Source organism: Leopardus geoffroyi, chromosome D3 (genome assembly GCF_018350155.1).
Source record: "Leopardus geoffroyi isolate Oge1 chromosome D3, O.geoffroyi_Oge1_pat1.0, whole genome shotgun sequence".
Classification (NCBI taxonomy): domain Eukaryota; kingdom Metazoa; phylum Chordata; class Mammalia; order Carnivora; family Felidae; genus Leopardus; species Leopardus geoffroyi.
The window spans coordinates 10,989,135-11,013,648 of record NC_059339.1 but is presented as its reverse complement, the minus strand read 5'-3'; the positions used below and the strand labels follow the sequence as shown (position 1 = coordinate 11,013,648).

Below are 24,514 nucleotides of genomic sequence, written 5' to 3'. Positions count from 1 at the left end.
GATATGCTATAAATTTAAGAGGTTGCCATGGCCACCGCGCGCCCATTGGCCGCCGGGCCCCCTACGTGCCGCGCCACGTCACCAAATCTGAATAAGGATGCGCGAATTAGGCGGCGGCCAGACAAAGATGAGGATCGGGACCGCTTGAAAGTGGGGGAAAGTGCCGGCGCCTCCGCCACCGGGGAAAGCCGCTCCGCAGCGCCGAGGCCATTCGCCACCCAAGACACCTGGGGGAGCCGGGAGCCAGCACTGGGGCGCGCGGCCCGGGGCATGAGGCTGTGAAGGCCACCCACTCCCCACCCCACCCCCGGCAGCCTAGCGCCAGGCCAGCGATCATCCGAGGACTTGACCGGCTGAGTCTTGGTCCGGACCGGACTCGCCCGGCGGCGGCCGAGATAAGAGGCGGAGCGCAGCAGCGGGGCCCGGGGGCCCGAGGGCCGGGGGCCCAAAGGGAGGGCAGGGCGGCCCGAGCCGCCGGGGCGCTATGATGGTGCACTGTGCCGGCTGCGAGCGGCCCATCCTCGACCGCTTTCTGCTGAACGTGCTGGACCGCGCGTGGCACATCAAATGCGTTCAGTGCTGCGAGTGCAAGACCAACCTCTCGGAGAAGTGCTTCTCGCGCGAGGGGAAGCTCTACTGCAAAAATGACTTCTTCAGGTAAGAGGCCGCGCCGCCCTGCTGCCTGCGCGCCCGCCCTGCGCGCGCTCCTCTGGGGCGCCCGGGCAGGGGGAGACCGCCAAAGCAGCCTCCTTGGGCTCCCAACCTTAGACGGGAAGCGGGGCAGCCCACTGCTCTCCTCCTGCCCTTGGTCCGGGAAGGCGCCCGAGCCCGGGCGGAGTCAGAAGAACGCTGCTTCGCTGTCTCTACTTGGCTCCTCCAGCCCGGCCTGGAGCCGCGGTGGGGCAGGGCGGAGAAGCCCCGAGAAACTTGCTCGCCACTCATCTCTGCCCCTTCCCCGCAGCTGCGACCCCAGGGTGGAAGTTCAGGCCCGGTTCTGAGAGAGGAAGAATTTTTGCCTAAGTTAGGGACTGCTGGAGGCTTCTCCCGGCCGGCAGAGTGCGGGAGCCCAGGGGCTGACCTCCCGCAGGCCAGGGCCCCAGAGCCCTCCTGGACAAGCCGAAACTTCCCAACTCCGAGGGGACTCAGTCAGGAAGATCTCCTGTGATGACGGAGGGAGGGAACCTTCTCCTCCTTGCCCCCACCCCACCCCCAACTCCTTAAACATTTTCTCCCGCGTTGAAATGTCCAAACGAAATGGAAGCTGAGAATCAGGACCTGCAGGGTCCAGTCTGCGATGTGTCACCTCCCTTTGCCACCCACGGATCACTTTTCTGGGCCTCAGTTTCCCCAGCTGGGAAATGCCAGGGGAGGACCTGAAAGGCTGTGGGGTTTTCGGCAGCTCAGCCCTGCCTGCTTCCACCAGGCGCCCAGAGCCGGCTTTGTGCGTGCGAATTCCCGGGCACCAAGGGAAGGGGGGGGCGTGATTAACACCGCGGAGAAAGGCTGTTCTCCGGCCCCAGCAGCCAGGCACCAGGGAATTTGAACGGGAGAGAATGTCAGCCTCGGCTTGACACGTGTCAGCTCCCTGGCTCCGGAGGCCTGAGGCCCCTAATGTGGTGGTGCTTGCAAAGTGCCTAATGATTTTTGATAAGGTGCATATGGCCAATTACGCTGCCGGATAAGGCCAAAAGTGACTTATGGCTTCTAATGCCCTCACTACATCAACGTCACCCAAATTCGCCCTGTTTAGAGACGTGGGTATGAGTCGATGGGGGGCCCCAAAGTCCTGGGTCCTCACTCTCCCCCTCGACCCACACCTCCCCCCTCCCAGTGCTGGCCTGCACCACCCATTTTGGGGGGAGGCTGGCCTTCTCCAAGCGCTCAAGGAAGAAAGAAAAGGATGTGGATCAGGAACGCGGGAAAGGGGGGGTTTGAGAGATCCTGTGTACTGGCCGTGCAGGTTGAGGATTGCCTTCTGGTTACATTCTCCCAGTTCCTGCCAGGGCCAGAGATTGGGGACAGGGAGGGGCGGGGGAGACCCGATCCCTGCTTTCCGGAGACCATCGCTCTGAGGCCCTGCTGTCCACAGGCTCCCAACGAGCTCCAGCGGGTCCCAGAGTGGTCCCGGACTGGAAGGCCTCCAGCGCCGGTGGCACTGGGAGTCAGCTAAAGGTCCCTTCCTCCTTGCTCGGGTCCAGCTCCGAAGAGCTCCCCACCCCGTTGATAGGACCTGCCATCCGGGCCCGTCTGGCCTTACCCGGGCCCCAGCAGGCTGAAAAAGCATCCAGGAGGCAAAGGAAGGGGTGGTCCAAACCTGGCTTGCCGGGCTTAAAATGCCTCCTAACTTGGAGATCCAAGTTTGCCTCAGGAGAGCAGCCGGGGCGGATCTGGCAGGGACGGGGCTGGCATGTCCCGGTGCTCTGGCCTGTGTTTGGCTCAAGGCTCCAAGCTGGGTGGTGTGTGGATAAACCTGAACAAGGCACGCGACAGTCGCAGCCCCAAGAACAGCCCGGGACATTTGTCTCATCTCTCTTGCGCTAGTCGGACAGCATAGGATTGGGGTCTCGTTTGACAGATGTGGACGGGGCAGGGTGGTGGGGGGGCTTCTGAGAAGCTAGGGCGCGTGGGAAGAGGTCAGGGGCTCGAGGGAATGGGACGCCGGGCTGCTCCGAGGTGACAGGCCACGTTGCGTTTCCGCAGGCGCTTTGGCACTAAGTGTGCAGGCTGTGGGCAAGGCATCTCGCCCAGCGACCTGGTGCGCAAGGCCCGCGGCAAAGTGTTCCATCTCAACTGCTTCACCTGCATGGTGTGCAACAAGCAGCTGTCCACGGGCGAGGAGCTCTACGTCATTGACGAGAACAAGTTCGTGTGCAAGGATGACTACTTGAGCTCCTCCAGCCTCAAGGAGGGCAGCCTCAACTCAGGTAGGAGCCCTCCTCCCCGGCGCCGCCAGCCCGGCCCTCTCTACTTTGCACCCACCCCCACCGCCACCACCCCCCCACCCCCCACCTCCCCGTGTGCGTTCTGTGCCAGGCTCCGGGCTCTCCGCTCCCACCAGGCATTTCTGGGGCAAATGGAAGGGGCGGGGAAGGGGGAACAGCATCTGGAGTCTGTCCCCACCGGATACGGACTCCCGCCTCTTTCCCGCTCTCCTTCCCTGGAGGGACCTTTTCCAAGCTGCCCTCCTCCCCCAGTTTGGAACCACACGACTCCCCCCACTTTCCGAATCTTTTCAGCTCCTGGTAACTTCAGGCCGCTCTGGGAGGGCGGTCAGTGGGGTCTGGAGGAAGGAGAGAGGGGAGAAGGCATCTGTGGCCTCCTCCCGGTCCCCTCTCCACGAAGGCCGGGCTCCCCCAGAGGGCGTGCCTGCCCCTCACCCAGGCCATAGCCGAAAAGTGCTGGAGAGGGCTGGAGAAGGGTCTCTCCGAAGGCCGGGCCCCGCCTGGAGGGAGTGGGCGGGCGCCGGGCCCCTGGGGGAGGGGCTATCGCCAGGCTTGGGGAGGAACCCGGCGCGGGTGGCGGCGCGCCGCCGGGGTCGGCGGGAACCGCTACCCGGTTGCAGAGACCTTGGGCCGCCGCTGACGCCGGGGTCCTCTTCCCGCTCTGTGCGCCCCGCAGTGTCATCCTGTACGGACCGCAGTTTGTCCCCGGACCTCCAGGACCCTCTTCAGGACGACCCCAAGGAGACGGACAACTCGACGTCGTCGGACAAGGAGACGGCCAACAACGAGAACGAGGAGCAGAACTCGGGCACGAAGCGGCGCGGCCCGCGCACCACCATCAAAGCCAAGCAGCTGGAGACGCTCAAGGCTGCCTTTGCCGCCACGCCCAAGCCCACGCGCCACATCCGCGAACAGTTGGCGCAGGAGACCGGCCTCAACATGCGCGTCATCCAGGTGGGGCTGGGCCCGGGTCGCCCTTTCCCAGCCCAGAGGAGCCCCGGAGCCAGGAGGCCCACGGGAGCCTCCCGCCCAGCCTCCTCGGCCAAGAGTGCGCCGAGTTGGGGTCTGCCGAAGGGCAGACTCTGTGCCCGAGGGCAGGGCCGGCTGGTCAAACTCCTAACCGAAAGATTCTGCAAAGCCCCGCTGACCTCCTGACGGCGCGATCTGGGGCGGGTCACTTCACTCCTCGGAATCCCGCCCCCTCCCCGTTCAAGGAGTTTTAAGCCTCGCTGGGGTACCCCCTCCCTTCCTCTCCTATTTCGGAGCGGAGAAGAAGGCAAGGTTCTCCACCTGCCCTCTCCCTGCGCCGGTGCGCGGGCGGACAGACAAACGGCCAGAGCCCGGCTGGGGAGCCGAGGGGCCGGGACCAGGGCCGTGCAGGGCGGGAGGCCTTTATAAAGCCGTCAGGCCGAGGGCGGGCCGAGGACCAGGAAGCCCAGGTCTTTATGAGTCGCCCCACGGGTCCGCGAAATCCTTCACCCTTGGCTGGTTCCCCGAAGCCCCTCTCCACCTCTCCTGACCTAATCCGCCCACCCCCGCCCCTGGGCAGTCTTGGTGAGGAGGCTATAGAACCCAGAAGGAGCGGCCTGGGCAGGAAGGAGAGGGCACCCCGGATCGGAGCTCACAATCCCTGCTCTGTCCCAGGTGTGGTTCCAGAACCGACGGTCCAAAGAACGCAGGATGAAACAACTGAGCGCGCTGGGCGCCCGGAGACACGCCTTCTTCCGGAGTCCGCGGCGCATGCGTCCGCTGGGCGGCCGCTTGGACGAGTCTGAGATGTTGGGGTCCACTCCGTACACCTACTACGGAGGTAAGCCCCCCCCCCCACCTCGGAACGCGCTGCCCTACACCCAGGCCCGTGCCGTTCTGGGGGTTGAGGACGCAGGTCCGGATCCCGGGCGCCGTTGGCCGCCAGGGACGCCCTCCCTCCCTTCTACTCACGCGGGACGTACATACACAATCACGAACACACCTTAACAGACGCACAGCAACGTAGGCGTGTGCACTCTCCTACTCCTGGACCCCAAATCAGACACCCATACAGCGACACACACAGATGAACACCCACGCACCCACGCAGGACCCATGGGTACACTCCCTTGCACACACACTGGAGTCCAGAGACCTCGTGGACACAAATCTAGACACATGATCCCACACAACATCACACAGGTGGGTGCCACTCCCCGGTTACATTCAATGACAAATATACCCAAAGAAATGCACAGGCTCACACCCCCCCAAGCGTCATGCCAAGGCGAGCGCTGGCAAATCCACCTGCCCCCTGCGCCAGCCGGACACTCAGCCTTCGTGCTGCCCTTGCCCCGTGGCCTGGTGTCCCTGGCCCCAGCGGGAACACAGGCACTGGAGGGCAGCGCAGGCGGTGGGGATGGAGGGGTCGGGATCCATCCATGACTGTGCTGTGCGCCCCTGGCGTCTGGAACTGTCAGCCAGGATGCCGGCCGGGCGCTCTGGGCAGGACTCCCGAGCACTCTCCAGCTCCAGGCACGCCAGTGGTCATTAGGGTTGGAGGTACAACAACCGGACCAACCCGGTTCCCCACTCCCGGTCTTTGGAGCTGCAGGGGGCCAGGAGCTGGACTTTGCAGAGAGAATTCTGCTGTTGCTGTTACCGGGTTCAAGGCCTGGGTGAACTCTCCTCCTGGTCACTCCTTTTCTTCCTTCCCTCCTCTTCTCCTTCCTCCCTAGTCTCCTCACCACCACCACCGCCCTCCATTTCCCTGGCATTTGCCTGCCGACCCATTCCAACCCCCCACTGCCCTCCCAACTCCCTCACCAAGGTTTTCTGAGACCCCGAGTGTGCTAGGGAATCCACTCCGGGTCCTGCACTTCCCCAACCTTTGGGCTCAAGGAAAACACCTCCCGCTTCTGTTTGTTTCTGAGCCTCTGAATTTGGAGAGCCCCCAGGAGTGCCTATGCCTCAGACACATCTCTGCTGAGTTGCTCAGTGCCACAGGCCTGTCGGGGGGCTGGTGTCCCAGATTGGGGAGAGGTGACTTTTCTTAGAAACGTGGGTTTGGAGGCAATGCCGAGGCCCGCGGGTGGGCGCCTGGCACGCGGGCCGACCCAGGAAGGAAGGCTTCCGCACATTGTGGGTCTAGGAGGTTAGATCTCACCTCCGGCCAGGGCCGCCAGAAATCGTGGGCATACAGGGCGGCTGTGTTCTGGGGAGAGACTCTGCGGTGGCAGGGCCCTGACTGGGGGGCTGCAGACGCCCAGGACGGCTCGGATGGTGGACCTGTCCCGGGGTCTTCAGTCACCAACTCTCTCTACCTATCTTTGCGTCCTTCGGCTCACGATCTCTGCCCGGCGCGGGGAGATGGTGGGGCGGCGCCGTCCGGAATTTCTCCCCGCCTGGGTAATTAAGCGAGGTCTCCCCGAGGACTCGTGTGCCCCCACCGGTCCCGCTGCCTCCTCTCCCCGCGCGTCTGCTGGATGGGGCGGGGGCCTGGACACGCGGGCCCCTCTTTCTCCGGAATGGGGGACAGGACCCCCGCCCCCCCCCCCAGCCCCAGGGAGGCAGCCCCGCCTAATCCGCGCTGGGAGATCCCGGCGGCGGCGGCGGCGGCCGGCAGCGGGCGAGAAAGGGGCTGGGCGGCGGGGCCGGCGGCTCCCCGTGGGAGCGCGGACAAAGCCCCAGCTGCGGCTTTTGTGCCCTTTTCAGACGGCGTTTGTTCCAATTACCTCCGGCCCGGCCGCCATATGGGCGGAGGCGGCGCGCTGCGCGCGGGGGCCGCGGCCCTGGCTGGCTTGCCGGCTCGCCCCGAGCCGCGGCCGGCCCCCATCCCCGTCCCTCAGGGGCCCCAAGTTCGCCGCTTCCAACCTTTCTCTTCGCTTTCGGGGAGAATGGAACGAGCGGTCTTTAAAAAGTTAATTGGCCAACGCTTTAGCTGTTGCCGAAACCGTCGACAAGCCGCGCGCCTCCGGGCATCCCCCCCCCCATTTGGACTGATTTCGGGGTTTGGGGAGGGAAGGGAGCCGGCGGCAGGGGACGTCCCGAATTCGCCCCGCGACGGAGACCCCCCCAAGACGGAGTGCGGGGGGGGGGGCGTGCAGAGGAAACCCCGGCATGGGGGCGCGCTGGTTTTCCCGCCGCACAAACCGGGTTACTGTCACCGGTGGCCGCTCCAAGGTGCTCCTTCTGTGGGGTCCCACACCTCAAACCTTCACGGGCGGAGGAGGGGAGGAGGCTGCCTGGAAAGACCCAAGCGAAGGGGTTCTGGAAGGAGGTGAGAGAGGTGATGCGGAAACAATTTTCTTGAGAACCAGGGGGGGCTTGTCACCGGGAGCCCCTGCACCCCCTGGTTTTGTGGGGGAAATGCGATGTGTGCATTTTTCTGGAGAAAGCCCATAGCTATCACCAGATTCTCAGAAGCACTCAGTGTCCCCAAATGTTTCCGAAGCTGGGTGTCCTGGCAAACCGCCCCCCCCCCCGCCCGCCCCCGGGGTGAGACTGAAGGCCCCAGCCTTCCCGCTGAAGTACCCACAAAGCGTTGGACGTGACCAGGCGAGTACCCTCCCTCCTTCAAGTTCCGGGCTTCTAGTGAGGCCGGCACAAATGGTGGGACCCCCACATTCACCCAGAAGGTCCAAGGGCTGTGTTTGAGGGGGCGAAGGACCGGCCAGGGCCATGGGGTGCCGGGGGCTGTCAGAGTTCCGGTTGCCGGGTCCCCAGGCCAACTCCTCAGCCCTGCTCTGCTGCTCGGGCAGGGGGCAGGGGACCAGGTCCGGCTTCTTCCCCCCCCCCCCCTCAGGTCGCAGGCCCCTCTCAACCATTTGGTGCTCTGGTCTCTGGCCACAGCATCCCCCACCCAGCTCTTCTCCCGTGTCTCTGACTCATCTGCCGGGTCTGTGGGCGCCTCTGTCTCTCCTGGCCTCCCCCCCCTTCCCCGGCTCTCGATGGGTTTTTCACGGTGTATCTCTAACCAACGGTCCATCTCATCCCTTTCTCTGTGCTCATCCTAGACGATCGCCCTGGTCTCTGTCTCTGCCTTGGGCTTGGTGCCTCTGGGTCTCTTTTCCGACCTGAGTCTGGGGACTCCCTCCTGGGTCCCCTCTTCGCCCCCCTGTCACACTGTTCACTGCCCATCTCCCAGTGACCCTGTCTCTGGCTATTTCCGTGTCTCCGGCTCTCGGTGGATCTCCCCACTTCAAAGGCACCGTCTCGGATGGTTCACTGACTCTATGTCCACTGTCTGTCTCTTGTCTGTCGGGGAACCTCTGACTCTGAAGTCACGATATTTTTCTGTCTGTGCTTCTGGCTCTGGTCCTTGTGTCTCTCAGCCTGGGTCTCTGGGCCTTTGGGCAGCTCTCATGATCTCTCTCGGGGACGCTTGTCCCGGGTGTAGGGGGGCGGGGGGAGGGGTGTCTGTGTCCTTGTCCGCCGGCCGCCCTCTCCCTTGGTCTCCGCAGGCTTCCCCGCGGGGCTCGCCAACCTGAGTCGGTGTGCGCCCCCACCCCCCCCCCCCACCCCGTCCCTCCGTCCGCATTCCTCCCGGCCCGGCCGCCTCTGACCTGTCCCTGTCTCCTCCCCGCCCTCTCCCGCAGACTACCAAGGCGACTACTACGCGCCCGGAGGCAACTACGACTTCTTCGCGCACGGCCCGCCGTCGCAGGCGCAGTCCCCGGCCGACTCGAGCTTCCTGGCGGCGTCGGGGCCCGGCTCGACGCCGCTGGGCGCGCTGGAGCCGCCGCTCGCCGGCCCGCACGCCGCCGACAACCCCAGGTTCACCGACATGATCTCGCACCCGGACACGCCGAGCCCCGAGCCGGGCCTGCCCGGCGCGCTGCACCCCCTGCCCGGCGAGGTGTTCAGCGGCGGGCCCAGCCCGCCCTTCCCCATGAGCGGCGCCAGCGGCTACAGCGGACCCCTGTCGCATCCCAACCCCGAGCTCAACGAGGCCGCCGTGTGGTAAGGCCGCGGGGCCGGGCCGCCCCCGGACGCAGCCGCCCGAACCGCCACGCCGCCCTCAGGGGTTCCCTCTCGCGTCCGCGCGCAGCGGCAGCTGCTTCTCGGCGGGGCGCGCGGGGGCGCCCCGGTGTCCACCCCGCGGGGCCGTCCCGGCGGCGCGAGCGGTGCTCGGGACCAAAGTCAATACTGCGGAGGGTCGAGAGATTTCGAGCAACGCCCTAGACTTCCCCCGACCCCCGCCACCACCGCCTCTTCGGACCGAGAGAGGGTTGAGGCCCAGCGGCGAGGCTGACGTTCCCCCCTCTCCGCCATCCGAGTGGCATTTGGTAACCTTATTTCTCACTCTGCTTCCCCCGTCTTTAAAACAAGAGGATCAGAAAAAGAGAGAGATGGAAGGGAGGGCGAGGGAAGGAAGCAAAATGAGGAAGAGAGAAGATGGAGAGCGAGCGAGAGAGAGGAGCGCGCTCGAGGGGTGGGGGGGTGTCGCCGGGAGGACGAAGGATCCGCCTGCGCGTGGGCGCCCCCTGGTGGCCAAACTGGAGGATCAAGGTCAGCTTTCTAGGAAGGGGGCGGTCCGGACCTCGTGGCCCCGGGCCCGGGCACACCCCCCCATCCCCCCCCCCCCCCCCCCCCCCCCCCCCCCCCCCCCCCCCCCCCCCCCCCCCGGCCACTGTCTCTCCACTCTTCCTTCCTTGGACATTTATTGTGAGCCCGGGGGTCCAGGCCAGACTGGAACATTCGCCCACCCTGCTCTCCCCTCCCCTGGCAAGGGCAAGGCGCCAAGATCTCCGGGCTCCGGCCCACAGACCACCCTCCCTGCCCGGGGCCTGGAGGCTGGGTCGTCAGGATGTACAGTATTATACTTTTTTGGAAGTCGAACGCTTCTAGTTTCCTTATTTTGTATAAAGAAGAAACAAATAAAGTATGTTTTTGTGTTTACTGTTTATTTATTGTACTCTAGTTATCCGGGGTTGGACATTTTTATATTTTTAAGAGGAGGGTGGGGCAGAGTGAGGGAGGGGAGGCAGAAAGAGGTTTACCTAAAAAAAAAAAAAAAAAACACAAAAACACGAAAAATCAACTTTTTTTAAAAAGAAAGATTAATAAAAAAAAATGCTTTTTTTTCCCTCAGTGCTGTGTGTGTGGTTTTCTTTTGTGTGTGTGCCTGCCTTCAGCCGCTGAGAGTGAAGGGAGCCATTCTTTTCTCTAGTCCACATGTCCCACATAACACGGACTCGATGGGTGCACAGCCCTCTCTGCATCGGGGGGGGGGTGCTTTTAAGAACCAGGAGGTAATGACAATGGCTGCCATCTTCCCCCCCCCCCCCCACAGCTACTATGTGCCGGGCACAGTATAGCCCAGATGCTTTAATGCTCTGCTGCTGTATGTAATATCCCGCCTCTCACACCGGGCGCACAGTAGGCCTTCAAAGCCGTTGACGAATGCATGATTGTGTCATTTGTTCGCCCTCAGTGTGGGTCAGAAGAATTCCAGCCTGGCTCCTAATGAGGCCCCCTCAGGCAAAAACTGTGGGCGGGCTGGTAAGCTAGTTATCTTCCGAGGCCCTGTTAGGACAGAAGTGCCCCAGGGAGAGTGAGCAGCTGAGGCTGAGGTCCTCTGCCTTTCTGATGCGAGGCGTGCCCACGCCAGCAGGTAAATCCGCAGCAGCATGATGGAAAGTGCTAGAGATTCCGGAGGCCTGAGGCCACTACCTGAAGACAAGTCCCTCCTTCCTGTTGCCTCAGTTTCCTGACTTCCAAAAGCGGGGATTGGAGGGAGGGCTTGCTACCTTCCCTTCCGGCTCAGACACTGTAGGGTTAGAGAGGCAGATGGGGGAGATACCAGTAAATGGAAGAGTGTTCTGCACGGGGTCCCTTTTCACCCAAGCAGGGGGGAGGGGGTTGCCCACTTTCCCAGTGGGGCCAGGAGGGGACGAGGGAGACCAAGGAACGGGCACACACCTAGAGCCCTTTTATGTGGACTGTGGGGCAGTAACTCAAGGTGGCTTGGCTTTTTCCTTCCTTCCCCTGACATGCGTTTGTCTTTATCAGACCAATCCTCCGTGCTCATTGAGGAAAATTTCGAAACTTCAGCTAAACAAAGGGAGGAGAACGGAATCACCCAGAATCTCAAGCGCCTTGGTGATGTATCTGGCGCATTTCCTTCCAGACTTTCGTTTTTGTCTTCATTTTGAAACTAGAGATCATTCTCCCCACACTATATGGTTACCTGCTCTGTTTCACTCAGCAAGATCCCCAGGTTAATAAACTGATCACAGAGCGATGTCATCCTCTGGAGTGACTGGCGAAAACTTCCTGGCGATGGGCGAACCACCCTTTTCCGTTTTTAAGTGTTTTATTTATTTTTGAGAGAGTGCAAGTGGGGGAGGGGCAGAGAGAGGCGGTGGGGGGCGGGGGGGGGGCGCCGATGAGGACAGAGGATCTGAAGCGGGCTCAGCGCTGACAGCAGTGAGCCCGATGTGGGGCTTGAACTCGTGAACCGCGAGATCGTGACCTGAGCCCAGATGTGATGCTCAACCAGCTGAGCCACCCAGGTGCCCTGGGTTTTGTTTTCTCTTTAACCTATTCTGTTGTTGGACATTTGGGTCTGTTTCCAACTTTTTGCCGCTGTAAACCAGGCTGGAATAGACATCCTCGTCGCTAAATCTTTCGACTTGGATCAAGGGAGGTATTATTTGCCGCCTTAGGATGCTCAGAGAGGTCAAGGGACTTGCAGAAGGTCACATGGCTGGGGAGTGGCAGAGTAGGGATTCAGGCCCATGTATGTATCAGGTTGTGTTTCTAGGCCACAAGGGTGCCCTGATTGTAATGGGTCTCGGAGCCCCAGAGACAATTTGCAAGATTCTGGGCCCCATCTCTGCCAGGCCCCCAAGTGTTTTCTGGGCACATGTGAATTTTGCAAGCTTAGGCTCGCTCAGCACTTTTCACCAGAGAGAAACCTGGGCAAGTGAAGTTCAGAGGCACAGACTCACCGTCACTCCCCTGCAGACAGGCTTGTGACAGGGTCACGGAGGCAGGGGAGGAGGAGGGGAAGGGATTTACAAGAGAGAGGAGGACTCCCCCCACCCCAGCTGTGCCAGGTCACGTGACCTACCGCTCAGCCGCCCCCCCCCCCAACTCCACCCCACCCCCGCCAGCTGCCGACAGGTGGAAAGACTGAGCAGAGCTATCAGCTCCTTCCTGGGGACAGCAGAGTGGACCTACAGGGTGAGAATTCTCAGTAGCACCATCCCTCCCAGCCCCCCATCCAGCTACACACACACACACACACACACACACACACACACACGCACACACGCACACTCACCAAACACGCATGTCCTCACACAAATGCACATTCACACATACAAAAACATGTGCACAAACAGAACACCCACACAGACACAGACATGGGCACAGGCACCCAGACACACTCCTGCCGATGCACACACAGGCACGTGCGTGATGATCGTCGGGCACACACGGGTGCACGCCAGCACAGGCACATGAATGTGCACACCCCACGTGCTTGTGTCCAGTGTGATTTGCACAGATACGCAAGCGCAGACAAGCACACACACGCATGCCCACACATCCCTGCTTTGAACCCACACGCCCAGCCCCCACGGACGCCCGCAAACCCAAACCTCATATCCTTGTGAACGTGTGCACAGAGAACCGGGAGTGGAAGGAGCCCACTCGTGCACCAGGGAATGCTTGAATGGCCCTGGGGTGGTCCGTCAAGATCTCTGAGGGTGGTTCCAGAAACCAGAATCCAGGAGGGAGGGACGTCTGTGGGGTCGTGATCAGTACGTGGGGCTGACTCCCAGGGCACTCCCTCTGAGCGTGCCTGAGTGAGGAAGGATGAGAGCAGAGGTCTCCTGGGACCAGGATGAGGGCAGAACAGAGCAAGGGTCCTGGGGTCCCGGAGGTTATCTGGTTGGTCACCGTATCACCCTTCTGAGGCTTTTTTTGGTCCCGCTGCAAAATGGGCTCACAATGGCATTTCATGCACATCGGAGAGATGTCATTCATCCAACCTGTGGCCAAGGTTCAGGAAATCTAGGTCCTGGGTTCGATCCCCACCCCCATCTCCCCCCACCTCCACGCACACCAGCTTCCTCGAAAGGGGACAAGCAGGGGGCTGGGGGGTGTTGTCGTCGACATCTGCTCAAGCCCACGCCCACTGCTGTGAGCTCATCTCAACGGCCCAAGTGCCTACTTGGACCCAGGGACTCTGAGAGGAGAGATCCCACCCCCACCCACCTCGTCTCAGTGCCCGTGCAGGGGACCCGCGGTGCAGTGGCTAAGTTAGGTGCGCTAAGTTAGGGAGACTGCTCCTGAGGAAGGCCGTCCAGGGAAAGGGGAGGGCTGGGCGTGATTGCTGGTCCCTAGAGACCCACAACCATTTTCTCAAAGTGTGATCAGGGGATGGTGCTTGCTACGAGTACATATCCCCCCGGGGCCTCCTGGCCCCTGGCTGGCATTGCTCCCAGGCCCAGCACCCCAGATGCTCCACCCACTCACGCTCCCAAGCTGATTCCGCTGTCCCCCAAACATTCAGGACCACTGCCCGATGAAGTCTTGTCCCTCTGGGGTCCACATAGACCCTCAGATGCCCTTCAGCGTGAGTGTTGTTATCCCCACTTTGCAGACGAGAAGACTGAGCCCCGAGAGGTGAAGTGAGCTGCCCCGGGGTCACACAGCCAGGGAGTGGCAGACCCAGGCTTTGAAAGCAGGACTCCTGCTTCCAGAGCCCATGTTGCCCCTGGACCCAGGACAGAGCCTGGCCCAGGTAACGCCTCGTTCTCTGTGGAATAACTACAGGAATGAATGAATGAATGAATGAATGCAGTGTAGCTGCCACCAAAAGAGATTTCTTTAAGAGAGACTCTAACGGGTGCTAACTCTCACGGGGTAGCAACCTCACCGGATTTCGTTCCGGGGTCAAACAAAGCTAGCCCGAGGGCAAAGGGCATAAGGAAAATCGCCAAGGTCAAAAGACACAAGGACTGCTGGCTTCTCAACGCTCGCCTTTGTTTCTTTCACTCTCCCTCCCCACGGCCATCTCTTTCCACCTCCATTAATGAAACTGTTCCTCTCCTCTTCTATCTCTTCATCACCTGTATTTATTATCATTTAAAAATAAAAGATTTCCGAGAGGGGGAAGAAAAAATGCTCCGAGCTGTGCCCGTAAGGAAGCTAGCCAGGCCCTTCCCCCCCCCCCCCCCCCAAGCGGTGCCCTCCAGCTCTGGGAGAAAGGGGCCGGCTCCTCTCCCTCGCTGCCCCCAGGCTGTGACTCTGGCAACCCTGGGCAGTGAAACCACATGTATTCCGGGGGCCCCCCCTCCTGCCTGCTCTCCCCAGCCCCAGCCCTGTCCCCCTGCCCGGAAATGAACCCCCCACAGAGCACGAAAGCTGACCCACTGTGCTTAGGACTAATATTTAAAATGCAGAATGGCTGTGGAGGGCTCCGGTTCCCAAGCCTTGTCGTGCAGTAAAAAGATATAAACAGAATAAATTACCTCTCCAGCTCGGATTATGAGAATACCCATCTCCTGACCGGAATTTTAAGTCCTGTCTCCCTCGTAGTGCCGCACACGGCTGATTTATGGAAACCTGAGCACTTCTCTGCATATTTCTTCTGTTGAGCCAAGTGACTGAGTTTACCCTTCCTATGCCATTAGTGTTATTAACACCTGGGCAACCGATCATTGCAAATGGGCCATTTCTGTGATGAACGGAAATCTCTCCCGCCACTTCTCTGGGGCCTTGCCGTCTCTGGCCTCCTCTTTCTGCATTTTGTGCCCGGGCTCGGGGCCACCGCCCCCCCCCCCCGCCCCCGCTTCCCCCTAGCACCTGCCGATGGGCTCCTGAGGGCTCTGGAAGGAAATCCTCACCCCAGCAGGTGCCCGTGGCTCTCTGGCAGGCACGCAAAAAAAAAAAAAAAAAAAGGTCAGCAGGGACCCCCAACTTCACGGTCAACCTGAGTGAAGACGAGGCAGCCGGCCGAGCCAGGGAGACTGCAGCACTGGGAGGCGACATCCCGACCCACGCTGCGTGCCCGTCCCCGTCCTCAGGCTGCGAGCAACTTGAAATCAGGGACCGTGTGACTTCACATCGGCCACTCAACCTCTCTGAGGCTTGCCAGCTGTAAAAAGGGTACGACAATACCAACTTCGAGTGTCATTGTCAGGGTTAAGGAAGGCCACGTCAATCAGAGTCTAAGCGCGGTGCCTGGCATAGAGCGGGCCACGGAGTGATAGACCCTGAATGAAATGATAATAGTTTAGTAAGATAACAATGGCCACTTACTGCTCGATGTCGTTATTATTACCATTACCCTGTTTTCTTCTTTGAAGAAGGTGCTTAAAGCATTAAAAAAAATTTTTTTTAGTGTTTATTTTTGAGAGGGAGAAAGAGAGAGAGAGAGAGAGGCAGAGAAAGAGGGAGACACAGAGTTGGAAGCAGGATCCAGGCTCTGAGCCGTCAGCACAGAGCCCGACGCGGGGCTCGAACCCGAGAACCGCAAGACCACGACCTGAGCCGAAGTCGGACACTTAACCGACTGAGCCACCCAGGGGCCCCAAGCATTTTTTTTTTTAAGACAAAGACTAACGTCACAGCCTATCTGGATAGATATGCAATGTATTACTTTCCAGAACGTACCGATAGATGGAAGACTTGCTAGATGGAAAATTATAGGGCCTGTAAAGACAAGAACGTACCCGCATGCGGTAGGAGGCCAAGACAGGGGGGACAGAGGATCCGAAGTGGGTTCCATGCTGACACCAGAGAACCCGATGCGGGGCTCGAACTCATGAACGGTGAGATCATGACCTGAGCCGAAGTCAGATGCTCAACCGAGCCACCCAGGCGCCCAACAGTTGCACTGTCGACAATGAAAGGATATTGTGGTATGTCCATTCAGTGGGCTATTATTACTCAGCCATGAAAAGGGATGAAGTATCCTGATACCCGCTAAGACATAGGAGAACCTCGAAAACACGACACTAAGCGAAAGAAGCCAGACAGGTGCAAGGAAATCACACATTGTCTGGTCTTACCGTCTCCGTGAAATATCGAGAACAGACACATCCAGACACAGCAAGCGGATCGACAGTTGCTGGGGACTGAGGGGGGCGAGGATGAACAGTGGCTGCTCAATGGGTACACCGAGTTTCCTTCTGTGATGATGGAAACGTCCCGAAACCGGACAGAAGGTGGTTGCACAGCATTATGAGCGTGCTCACTGCCTCTGAATCGTTCGCTTTAGCGTGATTCATTTTATGCTGTGTTTCACCTCATTTTTTCCACATGAAAAGAGGGGCGCCTGGGTGACTCAATCGGTTAAGCGTCCGACTTCGCTCAGGTCATGATCTCACGGTTCGTGGGTTCTAGCCCCGCATCGGGCTCCGTCTGGACAGCTCGGAACCCTGAGCCTGCTTCGGATTCGGTGTCTCCCTCTCTCTCTGCCCCTCCCCCGCTCATCCTCTGTCTCTCTTCCTCTCAAAAATTAAAATAAAAACACTTAAAAAATAAATCAATCCCTGATGGAGAATGGTCTCTTGGGGCCTCTGTTCCTGCCCACGGTGGATGTCCGGGCTCCAGCTCCTCCTGGCAGACTTTGGGGGGGGGGGGGTCCCTGAAATAAAATCGGCATCATTGTGTGGTTCTACCGGGCCGTTATTTAACCGAGGCAGGGTTTCCCAGGGTGAGGGGCAGGGGCCTCTGGAGGAAGCAGGAAGTCACTCCCTTTCCCCTGCTTCTCCCGCTCTCCTGACCGTCTCGGGGCCAGTCCCCGCTTGGTGTTTGCGGGTCTTCAACGCCCCTCTCGTGCTTGCTTCTCAAACACATTGCAGGCAGGCTCGGAGACCCGGCACAGCCGAAGCCCGCCCCCACGCACAGGCATCGCTTTGCTTTTCCTCGTATTCATTGCTACGTTCATTGCCTAATTCTGGGAAGTGATACCGTGTCTCCATTTAGAGCGGTGACAACGTTTTCTTTCTAGAAGGCATTTAAGATTTCAAGAAATGTATGAACTGGGTGCCAGTAAAGATGACGCAGAACCCTAGGTGGCGGCGGGGGGTTCCGGGACGATATTGCAGGTACATGCGCACTGTAGGAGGGCTGGCCCCCACCCGGCCGGCTCGGGGTCACCAGAGACTTCTCTGCGGTGAACACGCAGCGCCGTGGGATGCTCATGCATGCGGCTTGCTCGGCCGTGGCTGTGCTGTGTGGCTGACTGCGTTACTCACCCCCTCTGGGCCTCAGCCTCCTCAGCCTAGACCCGGCCCTGAGAGGCAGGCTGCGAGCCCTCAGAGGAAGGGCCCCTCTGAGCTAAGTGCCGAGTCAGCTGAGATGTGGGGGAGAAGTGTGACAGGCAAAGGGAACAGCACTGACGATGGCCCTGAGGCCGGGTCAAGCTTGGTGAATCCTAGGAAGAGAAAGAGTCTGGTGTGGCTGCAATTTGGGAAGAGGTGAGGAGCGGCCGGGGAAAGGCAGGAGCTAAGGTCTGTCTGAAAGGTCAGCAGAGAGCAAATGATACAGGGTTCTATAGGCCAAGGCGAAGGGGGGGCCCTTGATGCAAAATACGGTGGGGGCATGGGAGGGTGTAAGCAGGGTGGGGAGAGGGGGCAAAGATCTGCCTTAGCCTCCTTCTAGACTCCAGATCAGGGGGTGAGGGCAGCCCCAACACCGGGCAGGGAGACCAGTGGGGTCTGGCCCACTTTCTGCCCACCTAACCAGCTCAGAAGAAAGGGCTACCTCACGTGACTTCAAATAAACAAGCCTCAGTTTCCCTCAGCTGCAATGTGGGACGAATTGTAGTACCCACTTCCTAGACTTGAAGGGTCGAGGAAATTAAATAAGCCACGCCCCGGCGAAGCACACAGTACCTTTTCCCTTGAAAGGAAGGGAAAAAAAGCCCTTCCCCACCCACGTCTCTCTCTGCTGGTTCTCCCCTAAATGGAGAAACTTTGGTATTTGTTCCTCAAACATTTATTTTATTCTTTAGGGGTTTTTTTTTGTTTTTTTTTTTTGTTTTGTTTTTTTGTTTTTTTTTTTTGTTTGTTTTTTTTGGTTTTTTTTTTTTGGAAGAGGAAGGCTTGGTGAAGGTAATCAGTTTTAGGACTTAAGATAAAAAATCGCAGCAAAGGGTCGGCTTGACTCTTTATAATTAATGGGGCGGCTTGTAATAGGATTCTCCTGCCTATGGCGCTCCCAGGAAACACCTTTTTACATAAGATATTGCCCACGCCGGAGTGGCAGCGAGGTGATTTATGGGGTTCCTTGGTCCAGAAAACCTCTCCTGGGGTTGCCCGGCCGGTGGAATTTATCAGGGAGTTTGGAAGCAATGAGAGAAACCGGCCTATGACATTTTTGGTGGAGTTTAAAAAGCACAAACAGTGGAGAAGGGAGAGGCCGATGGGACGGGGAGCCGAGAGGGAGGGTCCCATTCGGCTGGCTTCTCCACCAGCAGAGCAGGAGGGCAGTGGCTGGACGGAGGGCGGGGAGGGCTCAGGCGGAGTCTGCCCTCGGCCTGATGCCACCCAGGGGGCCCTGCTCTGGGGATGGCACCACGGAAGCGCCCCGCCTGGGGCTCGCAAAGGGGTCTCCTTTTACTTCCCTCCATCGGTCATCGGCTGCGGGCTACCCCCGGGGGGGGGGCGTGGCCTCTCGCGCGTCTCTGGACACAGCGGTTCCCCTTGACCTTTCTCTGGAGAAGGGTGGGTGCAGCTGGGGGCTATTAGCAGCGACACCCCCAGCAGCTGCGGAATGGTGCACTTGCCTGATAAAGGGGACTTGAGTCAGGGAGAGAGGCAGCAGTAGGGTCCCTTGTGGAGACAAAGGGGTCCCTGGACAGGAGACGGAACTCAAAGCTGGGGACGGGGCTGGGGGATGCAGGGGAGGGGGGGGGGTGGTCTCATCCTCCACTGTCCCAGGGCTCTCCCTCAGGCACAGAGTAAAAACGAAAGTCCTGGGGCGCCTGGGTGGCTCAGTCGGTTAAGCCTCCGACTTCAGCTCAGGTCACGATCTCACGGTCCGTGAGTTCGGGCCCCGCGTCGGGCTCTGGGCTGACGGCTCAGAGCCTGGAGCCTGCTTCCGATTCTGTGTCTCCCTCTTTCTCTGACCCTCCCCTGTTCATGCTCTGTCTCTGTCTCAAAAATAAATGTTAAAAAAAAATTAAAACAAAAAACAAAAAACGACAGTGCTAACCACCGCCCAGAAGACCCTCCATGATCCGACGCCCTGTCCCCACCCCCCCCCCCCGACATTCTCGCCTCTCTGTCATCTTCCGCCATTCTCTCCCTCGCCCGCTCCCCTGCAGCCGTACTGGCCTCCTCACAGGTTCCCACCTCAGGACCTTTGCACACGCTCTCCCCTCTGCTCTTCCCCCCACGTGCCCCACATGACTCGTTCCTTCATTTCCTTCAGGCCTCAGCTCAGATTTTCCCTTTTCTGGGAGGCCTTCTTGGACCATCCTACCTCAACCTACCGACAGAGTACGAGACCCAAGAGACCCCTTGCACAACCGAATGCGACGTGAACACTTTGGCCCCTGATGCCAACAAACCCACGCCAACAAGACAGCTTTGAGACCATCTGGGAAAAGCTGAATACAGACTGAGCAGCGGATCCCATTAAGGAGTAACTTGTTAATGGCGATGGACCTGGTAAGGGTATCATGCTTGCGTTAAAACATTTTTTTCCTTATCTATTAGGGGCCATGCTGATATACTTTATAAGTCAAACCATATGATGCCTGGGATTGCTTTGGCGGACTCCAGCGGAACAAACTAGCCCCCCACCTCTTGCGAGGCATTCTCTCTCCTTCTCTCCCGCCTCATCTTTCCTCACACCATCCATCACCGTCTGACGTGTCGTACATTTTTCTAATTTCTTTTTTGTAATGTTTATTTTTCCTTTTGAGAGAGAGAGAAACGGAGTACAGGCAGGAGAGGGGCAGCAGGAGAGAGAGAGCCAGCCCCAGGCTCTGGGCCGTCTGCCCAGAGCCCGCTGCGGGGCTCGAACCCTAGAACCGGGAGATCACGACCTGAGCCGAAGTTAGACGCTTACTCACCTGAGCCACACAGGCGCCCCTGACACGTCATATTTTTACTTGGGGATTTGTTATTGTCTGTCTGTCTGTCTCCATTAGAATGTAAGCGCTGCGAGGCCAGGGCTTTTGCTGTATTCCCATCACCTGTAAAAACGCCCAACACAGAGTAGGTGCTGAATAAATATTTGCTAAGCGAATTATTGAGTGACTAAATGAATGGCGGGTGAACGGATGGATCCATTGGCTTTTCTTCCCACATGGCCCCTCTGTTCGGATCTCCCCCCTCGGTCATCTTCCCAGACGGTCACCAAGCCCGGTGGGCCCCTCGCCACGCCAAGTCAATCACTAGGTCGTGTCGGTCCCACTCGACACATTCCATATTTCCCCAAACTCATCACCTCTTCTCCAAGCAAACCACACGGCCAGACTACACGGTCAAAGCCGCCGGGGCCCGGCCCAGCGTCACCCGGCCAAGCAGAGGTGAGTCTGGGGTTGGGCATCTGAGCATCTAACCCCAGCACAGACTTCAGCCCAGTCGGGGCACCTCCCACGCCCTCCTCCACCGTCACCCAATCACCCGTCCCTTCGTTCCTCGTCATCGTGAAAACTGCAAATTGCCCTTTGGTCCCACTGCTCCTCTTTGGAAGTCGAACCCTGAGCTTCAGCCTGGAGGGTGCCTCCCTAGCTACAGACTACATTTCCCATGTTCCTTTGCAGCCAGGTGACCCATGTGATTAAGTCTTGGCCGAAGGGCCACCAGCAGGCGCAAAGGGTGTCACATCCAGGTGAAGCCCTTAAAAAGGAAACGTCTTGCCCTCTGCTTCCTCTTTTCCCCGCGGCAGCCTCGGTTATTACGGACCAATGTTGAGCCTGTGGACAAGGACAATATTTTCAGCGGTGGTGAAACAACAGGACAGAAGGAGCTTGGGTCCCTCTATAACCTCGTGGAACAGAGCCGCCTCCCTTCTCTGAACTAACACCGTAGCGTGGGGTCTCTTCATTCTACCAACTTAACCTGTACCCGTACACGTTTAGTCTGTGTGCCAAAGACGTCTTGTCATCCCTCAATATTCATTTATTCTTCTTTGTCTATAGCAGAACCTTTGGTCTTAGCTGGGCATATGGCTGTCTGGAATAAAGACTACATTTCCCAGCCTCCCTTGCAGCTAGCTGTGCCATGGGACTAAGTTCTGACCGATGGGCTATGAGTAGAAACAGTGTGCCTTAATTACAGGGAGCATCCCTAAAGAGAAGAAATGCGCTTCTCCTCATCCTCTCTGCCTTCCTACTGCCTGGAACGAGGATGTAATGGCCGGCCCCCCAGCATCCATCTGGGACTGTGAGGTGACCACGGGAACGGGATCCATTCACAGCTGAACCAAAAGCAAAGGGTCTCTGACACCACTGAGACACTACACCAGCCCTTTTAAGTGAAACAGAAATGAACTTCTATTTTGGTTAAGCCGCTTATTTCTGTGTTTTCTGAATTGCAACGCGGAACCTAATCCTAACTGATACACTCGCGTGCGTTTATTCATTCTGAAATGAACCAGCAACAACAAAAGAACGGAACTGAGTGTGTAATTCTGGGTTGGATCCTCTGTACCCTTCTGCACGGGACGCCGAATGGCCAGTCTGCCCCAGAAAGGCCCAGAGGAGCCGGACTTTGAGATTAGGAATAAGTGGGGTCTACATCCTCGTGAGAACAGGCACCCTACGAGAGCTCTGTGAAGGCCCAGGTGTCCTGGAGGGAGTGGCTGCCCCTCTCCGGGCCTCGCCAACCTCCTGGTTCCCCTGGCAGCTAACCGTCCTGCCGGGCCTTCCAGGAAAGGTGGGCATGAGGCTCTAAGTCAGAGTGATGCTGGCCGCAGGCCCCGGGGGTGTGTGGAAAATTAGGCAACCGTCTTCTTACAGGCTGGCGGCGTCTCTGGGTTCCACCAGCCCCAACACCACTCACACCGGCTACTTCCAAAAGAGACTCCTACCCTCTGATTTAAAACACCCTCCCAGCCTCACCAAACACTGCCCCCCAACGTCATCAATATCACAGTGGGTTAGGCTTTGCTCTTCCCGTAAAGGCAGGCGGGATGAACCCCCACGCCCAGGAGGGAGAATGAAAAGTGCACCCAAAGACAGGCGGAGAACGAAAGGCAAACTGCCCAGACTGGCCTCATTTTTGCCGAGGGCCAACCGCAGGTCGGGCTCAAACCCAGGCAGCTCGAAGCAAGTGAGTGCAACTCGTGAGACGTGTGCTGACTGTGTAGGCCATCAGTCAGGGCCCTTTCTGTCCCAAGTGACAGACATTGCAGGCTATAAAGGGGAATGCGCTGGCTTGCATAAATGAACAGTCCATGGATGGCTCCCAGTTCCCTCCTAAAGTCCTGACCAGACACTCTGACTGGACAGCGTGGCTCCTGGGCCCAACGGGAACCAATCACTGTGGCCAGGGGACAAACAAGCCTCCAACTGACTCAGGCTGGGGTCGCGGGCTCCTCCGGACTCAGAGCAGCCACTTTCCTGCAGGACTTATCAGAGACTTTCCATGAAGACGTGGGCAAAGACACGTGGTGTTTCCTAAATTGCTTTGAATCTGGCCGAACGATCAGGAGATCTGTTGTACCGGGACGGTGGTTAGATGGGCTTGAGCAGCGGCTGCCTCCCTGAGACAGAGCACAAGTTCTCAGTTTGCTCCAATCCCCACCATTCCCTAATGTGTAGCCCCCAGCCCGCCTCCCTGTAGACACTGAAGTTTGAAATCTGCTTGTGATTGGATAAGTCCCAAAGGCAAAGATGTGAAGCACACTATGAGAGAAATCAAATAGCCTTCAAACATTTTTTTAATGTTTATTTTTGAGAGAGAGAGAGAGAGAGAGCATGAGTAGGGCGGGGGCAGAGAGAGGGGGAGACACAGAATCCGAAGCAGGCTCCAGGCTCCGAGCTGTCGGCACAGAGCCCGACGCGGGGCTCGAACTCACGAACCGCGAGATCACGACCTGAGCCGAAGTCGGCTGCTCAACAACCCACTGAGCCACCCAGGTGGCCCTCAAATAGCCTTCGACTAACGGCAACACTCCCTCATAAATACCTGAGTGTGTACCCTCGCCCACACGCACACACGCGTGGACCCAAACGCGCAGGGGCACACGCAAGTGCACGCAGAGGACCCGGGACACAAAGCCAGCCTGAGCCGTCACGTCCCCAGCACGGGGGTCAGGTCTTGCCCTGCAGGTGCTGGGGCATGTGCCCCGCCCTGCATGGGCTCCCGCTGGGGCTGGAGGAGGGGGATGTGTGTCTGCATGTATGACCCTGGTCCCCCCCTCCTCACATCCCGCCTCGTCTGGGTTCCAAGCCCCTGTGTCACCCCGGATTAAGGCTGGAACAAAGGACCGGATGGAGGGGAGGCATCGGGAAGCAGGGTGCCTGAGTCAGGCCGGCCAGGGTGCAGAGGAAGCCTCAGTTACTAGAACACACAGGGGGCCAAAGGGGACCTGTGCCCCGCGCGGGGGGCCCCGGTGGCGGCGGGGAGGCTGCGTGTACCCAGGGCAGGTACGCGCAGCTGGCGGCGGCCCCGTTTACTGCGCTCTCTGCACAGCCCTGGACAAACAAAACACAGAGAAGCTCCCGCTGCCAGGACCCTCCTCCAGGCTCCCCGTCTCCCCCCTGCAGCGGTCCGCGAGGGCACAGACAGATGGTGAGAGTCCCCGTGCCCGGTGCCCGTCCTGCTACACCCCCTCCCTGCGCCTCCGCCCTGCCCTTGGCATTCCTGGGGTGTCAACCAGGAAGGGCTAAAGTAAGGTCGCTGCCGGGCGTTATCTGAGCGGGGCCACGGGCCCCTCGGCGTCTTATCTCTGGCTCGCCAGGACCGGTAGGGGAGCAAACAGCAGCTGACAAGTCTCCCAAGGGTGCAGCCGCGGCCCGGGCCTGACTGGGAGACGGGGCACCTGGGACTGAGGTGCGCCCTGCCCCTCGCCTGGACCAGCACGGGGCGGGGGGGGAGAGCATCGCTGGCTGAAGCAATCCTGTGGGGCTTCTGGGAGGAGGCTGCCCTGCCGATGCGCTTTGAAAGCACGGAGGATTTAGAAGCACGGAGAAGCGTGAGAGCAGGAGCAGTCACACACACGCGCCTCGGGGGGTTACGCAGCGGGGTTCTGGCCGGGCTGTGTGGCCTGGAGGAAGCGCTCAACTTCTCTGTGCCTCAGTTTCCTCGTTCGCAAAAATGAAGGTAATGGTATCTACCACGTGGGTGATTGCGGGATTCAATGACTGCTAAGGCCCATTTGCACACAGTAAGTACTCAGGACACGGATAAACTCTGGCCCCCCGCGCACCCTCGTTGCTGGGGAGCACGCTCAGGAGGTAGTAAGAACCAACATTGATTGAAATAGGCCAGGCCCATAGCAAGAATCCGCAAACCACCCATTTTGCAGATTAGGACACTGAGGCTCTGAAGCCGGGCAGTGCTTTGCTCAATGAGGAGGAACAGGGCCGGGCTCGGTTCTGGCTGAATCCACAGCCGGGGCTCTCCGCGCCCCCTCTGTTCCGGGGAGCTCACACCGTAGGGTTCCCAGGAAACACCGCA

The 24,514-nt window shown here is 59.3% G+C and overlaps 1 protein-coding gene across 1 annotated transcript; it reads left to right on the top strand.

The window, feature by feature from the left end:
* The first annotated feature begins 111 nt into the window (after positions 1-111).
* Positions 112-8,929, top strand: LHX5 (LIM homeobox 5). Its single transcript, XM_045457110.1, has 5 exons — positions 112-657; positions 2,701-2,924; positions 3,619-3,896; positions 4,587-4,752; positions 8,510-8,929. The coding sequence occupies exons 1-5, from the start codon at positions 485-487 to the stop codon at positions 8,875-8,877; spliced, it is 1,209 nt and encodes a 402-aa protein (XP_045313066.1). The 5' UTR covers positions 112-484; the 3' UTR covers positions 8,878-8,929.
* The last annotated feature ends 15,585 nt before the right edge of the window (positions 8,930-24,514 follow it).

What these genes read in the sequence shown, in the direction of transcription:
- LHX5 (XM_045457110.1), top strand. Translation starts at nt 485, where the DNA reads ATGATGGTGCACTGTGCCGGCTGCGAGCGGCCCATCCTCGACCGCTTT. An exon ending in TGCAAAAATGACTTCTTCAG is followed by an intron (nt 658 to 2,700) that starts GTAAGAGGCCGC and finishes GCGTTTCCGCAG; the next exon opens with GCGCTTTGGCACTAAGTGTG. An exon ending in TCCGTACACCTACTACGGAG is followed by an intron (nt 4,753 to 8,509) that starts GTAAGCCCCCCC and finishes CCTCTCCCGCAG; the next exon opens with ACTACCAAGGCGACTACTAC.